Raw genomic sequence first — 14,132 nt, forward strand, 5'->3', positions numbered from 1 at the left:
CCTGCTCTGCGTCCGGTGCCCTGCTCCCCGGCAGCCCGGCCCTTCCCACTCCCAGGCTGGAGCTCCCCGGCTCCCTCTGCCCTTCCCCAGCCCTGCTCTGCGTCCGGTGCCCTGCTCCCCGGCAGCCCGGCCCTTCCCACTCCCAGGCTGGAGCTCCCCAGCTCCCTCTGCCCTTCCCCAGCCCTGCTCTGCGTCCGGTGCCCTGCTCCCCGGCAGCCCGGCCCTTCCCACTCCCAGGCTGGAGCTCCCCGGCTCCCTCTGCCCTTCCCCAGCCCTGCTCTGCGTCCGGTGCCCTGCTCCCCGGCAGCCCGGCCCTTCCCACTCCCAGGCTGGAGCTCCCCGGCTCCCTCTGCCCTTCCCCAGCCCTGCTCTGCGTCCGGTGCCCTGCTCCCCGGCAGCCCGGCCCTTCCCACTCCCAGGCTGGAGCTCCCCGGCTCCCTCTGCCCTTCCCCAGCCCTGCTCTGCGTCCGGTGCCCTGCTCCCCGGCAGCCCGGCCCTTCCCACTCCCAGGCTGGAGCTCCCCGGCTCCCTCTGCCCTTCCCCAGCCCTGCTCTGCGTCCGGTGCCCTGCTCCCCGGCAGCCCGGCCCTTCCCACTCCCAGGCTGACGCTCCCCAGCTCCCTCTGCCCTTCCCCAGCCCTGCTCTGCGTCCGGTGCCCTGCTCCCGGCAGCCCGGCCCTTCCCACTCCCAGGCTGGAGCTCCCCAGCTCCCTCTGCCCTTCCCCAGCCCTGCTCTGCGTCCGGTGCCCTGCTCCCAGGCAGCCCGGCCCTTCCCACTCCCAGGCTGGAGCTCCCCAGCTCCCTCTGCCCTTCCCCAGCCCTGCTCTGCGTCCGGTGCCCTGCTCCCCGGCAGCCCGGCCCTTCCCACTCCCAGGCTGGAGCTCCCCGGCTCCCTCTGCCCTTCCCCAGCCCTGCTCTGCGTCCGGTGCCCTGCTCCCCGGCAGCCCGGCCCTTCCCACTCCCAGGCTGGAGCTCCCCGGCTCCCTCTGCCCTTCCCCAGCCCTGCTCTGCGTCCGGTGCCCTGCTCCCCGGCAGCCCGGCCCTTCCCACTCCCAGGCTGACGCTCCCCAGCTCCCTCTGCCCTTCCCAGCCCTGCTCTGCGTCCGGTGCCCTGCTCCCCAGCAGCCCGGCCCTTCCCACTCCCAGGCTGGAGCTCCCCAGCTCCCTCTGCCCGTCCGGTGCCCTGCTCCCCGGCAGCCCGGCCCTTCCCACTCCCAGGCTGGAGCTCCCCAGCTCCCTCTGCCCTTCCCCAGCCCTGCTCTGCGTCCGGTGCCCTGCTCCCCGGCAGCCCGGCCCTTCCCACTCCCAGGCTGACGCTCCCCGGCTCCCTCTGCCCTTCCCCAGCCCTGCTCTGCGTCCGGTGCCCTGCTCCCCGGCAGCCCGGCCCGTCCCAGTCCCAGGCTGGAGCTCCCCGGCTCCCTCTGCCCTTCCCCAGCCCTGCTCTGCGTCCGGTGCCCTGCTCCCCGGCAGCCCGGCCCTTCCCACTCCCAGGCTGGCGCTCCCCAGCTCCCTCTGCCCTTCCCCAGCCCTGCTCTGCGTCCGGTGCCCTGCTCCCCGGCAGCCCGGCCCTTCCCACTCCCAGGCTGGAGCTCCCCAGCTCCCTCTGCCCTTCCCCAGCCCTGCTCTGCGTCCGGTGCCCTGCTCCCAGGCAGCCCGGCCCTTCCCACTCCCAGGCTGGAGCTCCCCAGCTCCCTCTGCCCTTCCCCAGCCCTGCTCTGCGTCCGGTGCCCTGCTCCCCGGCAGCCCGGCCCTTCCCACTCCCAGGCTGGAGCTCCCCAGCTCCCTCTGCCCTTCCCCAGCCCTGCTCTGCGTCCGGTGCCCTGCTCCCCGGCAGCCCGGCCCTTCCCACTCCCAGGCTGGAGCTCCCCGGCTCCCTCTGCCCTTCCCCAGCCCTGCTCTGCGTCCGGTGCCCTGCTCCCCGGCAGCCCGGCCCTTCCCACTCCCAGGCTGGAGCTCCCCAGCTCCCTCTGCCCTTCCCCAGCCCTGCTCTGCGTCCGGTGCCCTGCTCCCAGGCAGCCCGGCCCTTCCCACTCCCAGGCTGGAGCTCCCCAGCTCCCTCTGCCCTTCCCCAGCCCTGCTCTGCGTCCGGTGCCCTGCTCCCCGGCAGCCCGGCCCTTCCCACTCCCAGGCTGGAGCTCCCCGGCTCCCTCTGCCCTTCCCCAGCCCTGCTCTGCCTCCGGTGCCCTGCTCCCCGGCAGCCCGGCCCTTCCCACTCCTAGGCTGGAGCTCCCCTGCTCCCTCTGCCCTTCCCCAGCCCTGCTCTGCCTCCGGTGCCCTGCTCCCCGGCAGCCCGGCCCTTCCCACTCCCAGGCTGGAGCTCCCCTGCTCCCTCTGCCCTTCCCCAGCCCTGCTCTGCGTCCGGTGCCCTGCTCCCCGGCAGCCCGGCCCTTCCCACTCCCAGGCTGACGCTCCCCGGCTCCCTCTGCCCTTCCCCAGCCCTGCTCTGCGTCCGGTGCCCTGCTCCCCGGCAGCCCGGCCCTTCCCACTCCCAGGCTGGAGCTCCCCAGCTCCCTCTGCCCTTCCCCAGCCCTGCTCTTGCGTCCGGTGCCCTGCTCCCCGGCAGCCCGGCCCTTCCCAGTCCCAGGCTGGAGCTCCCCAGCTCCCTCTGCCCTTCCCCAGCCCTGCTCTGCGTCCGGTGCCCTGCTCCCAGGCAGCCCGGCCCTTCCCACTCCCAGGCTGGAGCTCCCCAGCTCCCTCTGCCCTTCCCCAGCCCTGCTCTGCGTCCGGTGCCCTGCTCCCCGGCAGCCCGGCCCCTTCCCACTCCCAGGCTGGAGCTCCCCGGCTCCCTCTGCCCTTCCCCAGCCCTGCTCTGCGTCCGGTGCCCTGCTCCCCGGCAGCCCGGCCCGTCCCAGTCCCAGGCTGGAGCTCCCCGGCTCCCTCTGCCCTTCCCCAGCCCTGCTCTGCGTCCGGTGCCCTGCTCCCCGGCAGCCCGGCCCTTCCCACTCCCAGGCTGGAGCTCCCCGGCTCCCTCTGCCCTTCCCCAGCCCTGCTCTGCGTCCGGTGCCCTGCTCCCCGGCAGCCCGGCCCTTCCCACTCCCAGGCTGACGCTCCCCGGCTCCCTCTGCCCTTCCCCAGCCCTGCTCTGCGTCCGGTGCCCTGCTCCCCAGCAGCCCGGCCCTTCCCACTCCCAGGCTGGAGCTCCCCGGCTCCCTCTGCCCTTCCCCAGCCCTGCTCTGCGTCCGGTGCCCTGCTCCCCGGCAGCCCGGCCCGTCCCAGTCCCAGGCTGGAGCTCCCCGGCTCCCTCTGCCCTTCCCCAGCCCTGCTCTGCGTCCGGTGCCCTGCTCCCCGGCAGCCCGGCCCTTCCCACTCCCAGGCTGGCGCTCCCCAGCTCCCTCTGCCCTTCCCCAGCCCTGCTCTGCGTCCGGTGCCCTGCTCCCCGGCAGCCCGGCCCTTCCCACTCCCAGGCTGGAGCTCCCCAGCTCCCTCTGCCCTTCCCCAGCCCTGCTCTGCGTCCGGTGCCCTGCTCCCAGGCAGCCCGGCCCTTCCCACTCCCAGGCTGGAGCTCCCCAGCTCCCTCTGCCCTTCCCCAGCCCTGCTCTGCGTCCGGTGCCCTGCTCCCCGGCAGCCCGGCCCTTCCCACTCCCAGGCTGGAGCTCCCCGGCTCCCTCTGCCCTTCCCCAGCCCTGCTCTGCGTCCGGTGCCCTGCTCCCCGGCAGCCCGGCCCGTCCCAGTCCCAGGCTGACGCTCCCCGGCTCCCTCTGCCCTTCCCCAGCCCTGCTCTGCGTCCGGTGCCCTGCTCCCAGGCAGCCCGGCCCTTCCCAGTCCCAGGCTGGAGCTCCCCGGCTCCCTCTGCCCTTCCCCAGCCCTGCTCTGCCTCCGGTGCCCTGCTCCCCGGCAGCCCGGCCCTTCCCACTCCCAGGCTGGAGCTCCCCGGCTCCCTCTGCCCTTCCCCAGCCCTGCTCTGCCTCCGGTGCCCTGCTCCCCGGCAGCCCGGCCCTTCCCACTCCCAGGCTGGAGCTCCCCGGCTCCCTCTGCCCTTCCCCAGCCCTGCTCTGCCTCCGGTGCCCTGCTCCCCGGCAGCCCGGCCCTTCCCACTCCCAGGCTGGAGTGAGACTGACCCAGCTCCGCCCTTAACCCTTATATCAGGGCCAGGTGTAGTCTGATTGGGCGTGGCCCCAGCTGAGGCCGCTTCCCCCAATCAGCCTCCCTTTTCCCCCAAGAAAACTGCCCCGCTACCCCAACCTAACCCCCCTGGCTGCAATTTAAGCCCGTGGCTTCTTGTCCTGTCCTCAGACGTTAAAGAGAACAATGTCCCTCCCTCCTCCTTGTAACCTTTTATGTACGTGAAAACTTTGATCATGTCCCCTCTCGGTCTTCTCTTCTCCAGACTAAACCCGCCCGAGTTTTTCAACCTTCCCTCACAGCTCATGTTTTCTAGACCCCTTCATCATTTTGTTGCTCTTCTCTGGACTTTCTTCAGTTTGCCCACATCCTTCCTGAAACGCGGCGCCCGGAGCTGGACGCAATACTCCAGTGCGGAAGAATTACTTCTCGGGTCTGGCTTGCGACACTCCTGCTAATACAGCCCAGAATGACGTTCGCTTTTTTTTTGCAACAGGGTTACTCTGTTAACACACCTTTAGCTTGTGATCCACTCTGACCCCCAGATCCCTTTCCGCAGTACTCCTTCCTAGGCCGTCGTTTCCCAGTTTGTGTGTGTGCAACTGATTGTTCCTTCCTAAATGGAGGACTTTGCATTTGTCCTGATTGAATTTCATGCTATTTACTTCAGACCATTTCTCCAGTTTGTCCAGATCATTTTGAATTTTAATTCTATCCTCCAAAGCACTCGCAACTCCTCCCAGCTGGGTATCGTCCGCACACTTTATCAGTGCGCTCTCTACGCCATTAACTAACTCATTGATGACGATATTGAACCGAACCGATCCCGGCGGGACCCCGCTCGTGATGCCCTCCCAGCCTGACTGTGAACCGCTGATAACTCCTCTCTGGGAACGGTTTTCCAACCAGTTCTGCACCCACAGCTCCATCTAGGTTGCATTTCCCTAATTTATTTATGAGAAGGTCACGAGAGACCATAGCAAAGGCCTAGATAGACTAAAGTCAAGATAGACCACGTCCACCACTTCCCCTCTAGCCACAAGGCTTGTTAACCTGTCAGCTGGGCTCTTTTTAGCTCCCGGCTGGAAGAGGGGAGGGCTGCGGGGAGAGGGGTGCACTGGCCCTTTAAGAGGGCTGCCTGGCCCCAAGGAGTTCTGGGACTTGTAGTTCCCAAGGAGCAGGGGGAGGGGGTGGTGCTGGTGGTGGGGAAAAACCAGGGACTGGGCAGCAAAGCATGCTGGGAGCTCTTTATCGCCTGCTCCACTTTCCCAGCATGCCTTGCTGCCCTGCTCTGTCATCCCTACCACCTAATCCCTGGGAAATACAAATCCCAGAATGCATTGAGGCTGGATTGATTTCCCCCCCCCCCCCCGCCTCCCTGGTGAGGGGTCCCTGTGTAACTAGCCGCCCCGCCCCAGAGGTGGCCGCATCTCAGCGCCGGGTGAGGGGTCCCTGTGTAACCGGCCGCCCCGCCCCAGAGGTGGCCGCATCTCAGCACCTGGCGAGGGGTCCCCGTGTAACACTCGGGGGGGGGGGGGGAGATTTGATGGGGAGGTAGATTGATTTTTAACCCTGTCTCCCCCCCTCTTTCGTTCACAGGTTATCCCCAGGCTACTTACCCCTCCGCCCCACTCCCCAGCCCCCACCCCACCCCCCCAGTCCCCACCCCAGGATTCAACATCTACCCCTCCTCCAATCCGGGCGCAGGGCAGCTAGTTCAGCCCCAGTCCCCACCCCACGCATACGGGGACCCCGCCGCTCAACACCCCCAGTCGGCCATCACGCCCTATCTGCCCGTGTCCACCGGCATCCCCCCGGGGCTGGAGTATCTAATGCAGGTGAGTGGTGGTCTAAACGGGAACCGTGACCCGCCCCAGAGGTGGCCGCATCTCAGCGCCGGGCGAGAGGTCCCTGGATAACCAGCCGCCCCGCCCCAGAGGTGGTTGCATTTTAGTGACAGTGAACCTGAATGGTTACCCCTGAGTGGAGAAATAAACACATGGAGTGGGGCTGATGGGTCAGAGCAGGGGGGGCTGGTAGCCAGGACTCCTGGGTTCTCTCCCGGGCTCTGGGAGGGAGTGGGGGGGCTGGGAGCCGGGACTCCTGGGTTTTCTCCCCGGCTCTGGGAGGGAGTGCGGGGGCTGGTGGGTTAGAGCAGGGGGGGCTGGGAGCCAGGACTCCTGGGTTCTCTCCCTGGCTCTGGGAGGGGAGTGGGGGCTGGTGGGTTAGAGCGGGGGGGGCTGGGAGCCAGGACTCCTGGGTTCTCTCCCCGGCTCTGGGAGGGAGTGGGGACTGGTGGGTTAGAGCAGGGGGGGCTGGGAGCCAGGACTCCTGGGTTCTCTCCCCGGCTCTGGGAGGGAGTGGGGGGGCTGGGAGCCGGGACTCCTGGGTTCTTTCCCCGGCTCTGGGAGGGGAGTGGGGGCTGGTGGGTTAGAGCAGGGGGGGCTGGGAGCCAGGACTCCTGGGTTCTCTCCCCGGCTCCGGGAGGAAGGGGGGGGGGGCTGGGAGCCAGGGGTGGGTGAGTTTCTGAGTCTCTCCTCCCCCGGCCCCTCTGGCTCTTTTCAGATCGACCAGGTTCTGATCCAGCAGAAAGTGGAGCTGGTGGAAGGTGAGCGAGGGCTGCGCAGCACCCACCCCCCATCCCCCGCTACACCCCACCTCCCCCGCTACACCCCCCCATAAACACCCCCCCGCCCCACGTCCTCCCAGAGCCACACAACACAACATCCTCTCAGCCATGCACAATACACACACCGTGCCAGCCGTACACAGCACATCAACTACACACACATACTGTGCCAGCCATACACAACACCCCAGCTACACACACCATCCTCTCAGCCATACACAATCCGCCAGCTACACACACACACACCATAATTGCAGCCATACTTAACACGCACACCGTGCCAGCCATACACAACACAGCAACTACACACACACACACACACACACACACACACACACACACACACACACACACACACCCTCTCAGCCATACCCAACACACACACCACCCTACACTCTACTCAACAGCCACACCGCAACCGCCGGATCCCCTATACCACACAACCACACCCCCTAAAAAGAGAACACACACCCCTGTCACACACAACACACCCGGGTGCGCACACACCTGCTCCCAGACCCAACCTCACAGAGCGCTGGGGTTACTGAAGATGGAGGAGTGGTTGGGAGGGGGGTGTAAGAGGCAGCCATGACGGTTGTGTCGAGCCACTGAGGTAGCCAGGGCTGTTGGTGTTGGCGACAGTGACTGAGGTAACCATGACGGCTGTTGTCAGCGCTGGTTGTTGCCGGAATCAGTTGCTGAGTCACCTGAGACAGCTGTTGACAGCGATTGAGGCAGCCGTGACAGTTGGCGACACTGACTAGGGCAGCCATGATGGTTGACAATAGCGATGGCGGCGGCCATGACCATCGGTGACCAGGGCAGCCATGACAGTTGTCATAGTGACGAGGGCAGCCATGATGGTCATTGATGAGGGCAACCGTGATGATGGGTGATGAGAGTAGCCATGACAGTTGTGATGACGACGAGAGCAGCCAAGATGGTTGGCGATGAGGCGGCCATGACGGTTGTGATGACGACGAGAGCAGCCAAGATGGTTGGCGATGAGGCGGCCATGACGGTTGTGATGACGACGAGAGCAGCCAAGATGGTTGGCGATGAGGCGGCCATGACGGTTGTGATGGTGACAAGGGCGGCCAGGACGGTTGGCAACGAGGGCGGCCATAATGGTTGTGATGGTGACGAGGGCGGCCATGATGGTTGCTGACAAGGACGGCGGTGTCACCGCGGTAACCGTCTCCCCTCTTCCCCTCCCAGCCTTCATTGGCTTCGAGACCGCCAACAAGTACGAGCTGCGGGATGGGCTGGGCCGGCAGATCTTCGAGGCCAAGGAGCAGAGCGACTGCTGCACCCGCAACTGCTGCGGGTCCCTGCGGCGCCTCCGGCTGAGCGTGGCCGAGCCGGGGGGCCGCCCCGTGCTGCGCCTCCTGCGCCCCCTCAAGTGCGCCACCTGCTGGTGCCCCTGCTGCCTGCAGGAGGTGAGGGACGGGCGCCCGCGGAGGGGCCCCCCCATCCTGGCACCACCCCGTGTTCCTCCCCCTCCCGGCCCCCGCTGCGCCCCTGTGTCTCTCCCCCAACCCAGCCCTCCACTGAGCCCCCCATGTCCCTACTGCCCCCCGTGCCCCACCACCATGGCGTCCTGCTGCCCAAATCCCTCGCCAGTCCTGTGGTATTCCCGTATCTCTCCCCCCAGCCCCCTGGCCCCAGGCACGGCTCTGACCCACCCCCTACAACCGCAGGTACCCCACTCCCCTCCCGGGACTCCCCCTCTGCCCTGACCCCTCTTTTCCCAGCCTAGGCTCCCCCAAACCCCTCAGGGGACCCACACCCTCCTCCACAATGCCACCCTGGCCCCCGCCCCAGGGAGGGAAGTGCCCCATGACCCCCCACAAATCTGGGCATCCCACTGCCTCCCCCCCAATCTCCAAGACTCCCAGCCCCACTCCCGGGGGTTGGCTTTGGCAGGAAGGGGGCGGGGGTCTCTCCTCCCCCCCATTCTAACCCCTGCCTGGTGTGTGTCTCTCCCCCCTGCCCCAGCTGGAGGTGCAGTGCCCCCCAGGCACCACCATCGGGCACGTGGTGCAGACCTGGCACCCCTTCACTCCCAAGTTCTCCGTCCAGAACGCCGAGAAGCAGACGGTGTTGCGCGTACTGGGGCCCTGCTGCGTCTTTCGCTGCGGGGGGGACGTCAACTTCGAGGTAGCTGGGGGGCCCGGTGGGGTGGGGGTTGGCGTCTCTTTGGAAGGGGGCACCTGGGGAGGCAGGACGAGGGTCATCTGGGCCTGGAGGGGGGCATGTGGGGGCAGGATAGGGGGCATCTGGGCCTGGGGTTGGCATCTCAGTAGAGGGGGGCAGGATGAGGGGCATCTGGGCCTGGAGGGGGCATATCTCGAGGGCAGGAAGGGGCATCTGGGTCTGGGGTTGATGTCTCGGTGGAAGGGAGCATGTGGGGGCGCGGGACGGGGGGTGTCTGGGCCTAGGGTTGGCGTCTTAGTGGAGGGGCGTATCTGGGGGGCAGTACAGGGGGTGTCTGGGTCTGGGGTTGGTGTCTCAGTGGAGGGGGGCGGGACAGGGGGCATCTGGGCCTGGAGGGGGCATATCTGGGGGACAGGACGGGACATCTGGGTCTGGGGTTGATGTCTCAGTGGAGGGGGGCAGGATGGGGGGCATCTGGGCCTGGAGGGGGCATATCTGGGGGGCAGGATGGGACATCTGGGCCTGGAGGGGACATATCTGGGGGACAGGATGGGACATCTGGGTCTGGGGTTGATGTCTCAGTGGAGGGGGGCATGTGGGGAGCAGGATGGGGGGGTGTCTGGATCGGGGTTTGGCATCTCAGTGGAGGGGTTTCGGGGTGCTGGATGGGGGGAATTTGCATTGTGGTGTGGGAGGGGAGCGTTGGGTAGTTGGAGGGGGGTGCTTGGGTGTGGGGAGGAGATGGGTTGGGGTGTGGGGGGATGTCCGAGATCGGCGGGGGCTATGGAGGTAGATGGGTTTGGCATAGGTGGGGGACTAGGGGCACTGGGGCTTAATCAGCTGGGAGGGCGTTCTGGGGCACTTCCTGTATTGGCACTGCCCAGGGGGAGGAGCTTTGGGGGCACTTCCTGTATTGGCATGACCCATGGGGGAGGAGCTATGGGGGCACTTCCTGTATTGGCATGACCCATGGGGGAGGAGCTATGGGGGCACTTCCTGTATTGGCATGATCCATGGGGGAGGAGCTATGGGGGCACTTCCAGTATGGGGAACAGGAGGTCGACTATGGGTGTAGAGGGAAGGGAGGATTGGCATCTGAGGCACTTCCTGTTCAGGCACTGCCTAGGGGGGTGGGACTTCCTGCATTGGGCATGCCCCAAAGGGCATTGCCCTGGGGGGGCAGTGGGGAGGGTATTGGTCTCTCCTGGGCCCCATGGGGCAGCGTCTGACTCACGTTCGGTGCTGTCCCGCCCCCGCAGGTGAAGACGAGCGACGAGGCGCGGGGCGTGGGCCAGATCAGTAAGCAGTGGGGAGGGCTGCTGAAGGAGGTCTTCACCGACACCGACATCTTTGGCATCCAGTTCCCCGTGGACCTGGACGTCAAGATGAAGGCCGTGCTGCTGGGGGCCTGCTTCCTCATCGTGAGTGCCCTCCCCTCCACATCCCACCGCTAGCGCCAATCAACCCAACCTCGCCATCCCACCGCTAGCGCCAATCAACCCAACCTCGCCATCCCACCACTCCGATCGACAAATCACCTTCTGTTTTGCCACCAATTGACCTCTGCCCTCATCCGATGTGTGACACCAACCAACCCACCCACCCTCTCTCCCTATCCACTGACCCATACAGCCAGTTTCTTCCCTTTCCACCCCCGCCCCAAACCACCAGAGAGTCATAGAGTTTAAGGCCAGAAGGGACCATCAGGTCATCTTGTCTGACCTCCTGTATCTCACAGGCCACCAACCCCATCCAGCACCCGCACATGAACCAACAACCAAAATAGGCCAATGGATTACAGCCCACGGGAAACTCACCCTCTCCCCATCCTATTGGTCCCACCAGTGAGCAACCCCCCCCCGCCTGCCACTGGCCACCCTAACTTCTCCTTCCCACAACTCGCATCAACAGTCACTTTGTGCCTCTTTGCCATCCTCCTCCCACTTCTACCACCAATGAATGGCCATCCCACTGCTCCCACCAAGCACCTCACTCAACCTCTCCCCCATTTCTACCCCAACCCACATGCTCTCCCACATCCCATTGCTGCCACCAGCCAACCTCTTCTTCATGCCACCAGCCTGCCCTACCTTCCCCTCCACCCACCTCTCACCCCACCAACCCACCTTGCCCTCTTCCACTGTTCCACCACCACCCAACCTCCTCTTCTCATAGCCGGAGCCTCCAGAGTGCAGAGGCCGTGACCTGTTTTCTTTCCATGGTGATCCCACCCCGAGATTGGAGATCTACCAATTTGGAAAGCACTAGACTATGTGTCTGTTCCTCTCTCTCCCCTCCCCAGGATTACATGTTCTTCGAGAGAGCGGGCAAGACCGGCCAAAGGAGCACGGTGCTGAGTAGCTAGAGGCGTCTGGATCCCCGCACCTCCCGCTCACTGCCACTTACAGGGACCCCCATCCCACCACTTACACCAAGAGGGGCCCCCATTCCATCGCTAACATCAACGAGGGCCCTTTATGAATAGGACAGCATGTTTAGCGGCTGTCAGGGCTGGTGTGGGTGTCAGGGCAGTGAGACTGTTTGCAGAGGTGGCAAGGAGGCCTGCGGGTGTGGGTGCGTCCCATGCCATGGGGCTCGGTGGACAGTGTTCTGTGCACAGCATGATGGGGGCTCTTTCGGTTGTATCTGAAGAACCTCAAGCCCTGGGCCTTCTCCCACCAAGGCATCTTTAGGACCTTCACCCAGACAGGAAACTCTGGCCTCCATTGGCCGCCAAATTCCTGGGGTCTTCATATCCCCTGCCCCCACCATGCCGGGAGCCCTTCCCTGTTGGCTGGGGGGGTCCCTTGAACACCGAGCCGGTGGTGGCAACATCCCGCAACCAAATCTCTGCCTAATGATATTTCTCATTCTGTATTTTGTGTATTTATCGCTTATAACAAAGTGTCTTGCGCTGAACCTTAAAGGGGGCTTTGTGGGGGGAGCAACATGGTGCTTTTTAATGGGGTTCCCCCCCCGGTTCCTCTGAATTCCTGATGCTGAGGGAGGGGCGTCATGCCAGGGTGGAGGAATGGTAGGCTTGGCTTGACCCACGGAGGAGCTGTGACCAGCGTGAAGTCATGCCAACCCACGGTGGAGTCATGTGGGCCATGATGGATGGAAGTGAACCCAAGATGGTATGGTGGGCTATTGGCCATGATGGATCGAAGCCAACCCAAGATGGAGGGCCATTGGCCACGATGGATGGAAGCCAACCCAAAATGGTGGGTCGTTGGCCATGATGGATGGAAGCCAACCCAAGAAGGAGGACCCTTGGCTAAGATAGTCATGCCAACCGTGGAGGCACGTTGACCACGATGGAGTCAAGCCAACCCCAGATGGAGACATATTGGTCAACGCGAGAGAAGACAATCTTGGGCCACTCTATTGTGTCTTTCTTTTGTGGGGGGAGTGGATGGGGGAGGAGACTGGAGGGAAGGTGAGAGGAAGGGGAAACTCCCGCACAGGCAGGAGAGGAGGGGACTGGACCTCCTGTCTCGACGGATGGTTTTGCTGGGTTTCCTCCATGGGGAGCCAAAAACAATAAAAGGCTAAGACTCCAGCTGTCCATGGGTCCTCTGTCCCGGCTACTCGTCCGTGAACCCCTTCCTCGTGCTCTCTCTGCCCCACACATCCTTCCCCCCACCCTTCATTCTCTCCCAAAATCCAGTTCCCTCTGCCCCCCACAACTCCTTCTCCTCCCACACCCACCACCCCAGTACCTCCACCTCTCTCCCCCCCAACCACCCCCTCTCCTCTCCCACCCATCTTGTCCTGCCCGACTTCAGGGAGGGTGAAGGTCACAGGGCCCATTCCAGGTGCGGGTGAAGAGGTCCTGGGGAGTCCCATTTGGGGGGGATGGGGAGGAGGGCCCCAATCACACCACCTGGGACACCGGTTTCTAGTTCACCTTTATTACTTTGCACAATAAATACAACACCCGTAATGACTGTACAGTAGGTAGACACGAGGCCCGGCTCGCAGCCACAATCCACCCCCGCTACACACCTTCATGTGCAAGTTGCACAACAACTCGCACACGGACAGCTTTGCACACCCCCATTCCACACACCCAATCCACGCACAAGCCTTGTGAAAAATCCCAAACCCCAGGAAGGGGGCGGATGCACCGTCACATGCGAGGGCCGCACAAGCCTCTCCCAAACTGTGTGCACACACACACTCCACACCCACAATCATGCCCCCCCCCAAATGTGCACACAACGGGACAAGCTCCGCACCCAGACACAAGGGGCACAACCACCCACGTGGGAACATGCAAAAATAGATGACTCGCACAGCCACACCCACTTTCTTACACAACTCACACATCCACAGGCTCCTCCCTAAACGCGCACACAGACAGGCTACAGCCACACAAGCAAGTCACAACCAGCTGCAGGATGCCTGGGTTCTCTCCCCGGCTCTGGGAGGGGAGTGGGGGTTGGTGGTTAGAGCAGGGGGGGCTGGGAGCCAGAACTCCTGGGTTCTCTCCCCGGCTCTGGGAGGGGAGTGGGGGCTGGTGGGTCAGAGCAGGGGGGGCTGGGAGCCAGGACTCCTGGGTTCTCTCCCTGGCTCTGGGAGGCCGGAAGGGCCAGGCCAGGCAGAGGCGGGAAGCTGTGGCTGTCTCTGGGCCCTGCTGGGGTGGGTAGGATGTTGCCCCCTTCAGGCCCAGAGGCCATGGCTCAGGATGTAGCGTGAGGCCATGGCCAGGTTCCAGCAATGCTTCTCCAGGAGAGAACCCAGGAGTCCTGGCTCCCATCGCCCCCCCTGCTCTAACCCATCCCCTTGTGCTATGGGAAGGACTTTGAGCTCCATCTAGTGGTTGTGTTTGGTAATGCAGCCCAGGGGGCCTGCGATGCTTTAACTCTCCAGAAGGGGGGCTCACCTGCTGGAAATTCAAGCTCTCGTTTGCCCCCCTGCCCCAGATCATGCTGAAGGTGGAGCGGGGACAGTCAAACATATGATGAGAAATTCTGAAAATCTGATCTCTTCATATAAAAGAAAAGCTTCTCCTGATCCCACAGGACCAAGCCCCAGATCCAAGTCCAATGATCACTCAGATCTTACCCCAAATCCACGCTATAGTCAATTCTTGTCAACTAAACTAAAATCTATTAAAAAAGAAAAGAGTTGGTTAAGAGATCAATATACAGACAGACTTGAATTCAACTCTTGAGGTTCAGGTACAGAGCAGAGATGAGCTTGTAGTTGCCAAAAGTCCTTTTAGAAACAGTCCAATGTCCATATTCAGGGTGACTCCAGTCAGTGACTGGGGATCTCAA

General features: G+C 64.2%; 1 protein-coding gene across 1 annotated transcript; it reads left to right on the forward strand.

The window, feature by feature from the left end:
- Positions 1-5,619: 5,619 nt before the first annotated feature.
- On the forward strand, positions 5,620-11,212 carry LOC135895095 (phospholipid scramblase 3-like; the record flags this gene model as incomplete). Its single annotated transcript, XM_065423166.1, has 6 exons — positions 5,620-5,899; positions 6,627-6,669; positions 7,909-8,129; positions 8,689-8,850; positions 10,107-10,268; positions 11,150-11,212. Coding segments are annotated over 6 exons (931 nt in total), but the record flags the coding sequence as incomplete, so codon positions are not given.
- Positions 11,213-14,132: the final 2,920 nt, after the last annotated feature.

Source organism: Emys orbicularis, unplaced genomic scaffold (genome assembly GCF_028017835.1).
Source record: "Emys orbicularis isolate rEmyOrb1 unplaced genomic scaffold, rEmyOrb1.hap1 scaffold_78, whole genome shotgun sequence".
Lineage (NCBI taxonomy): Eukaryota > Metazoa > Chordata > Testudines > Emydidae > Emys > Emys orbicularis.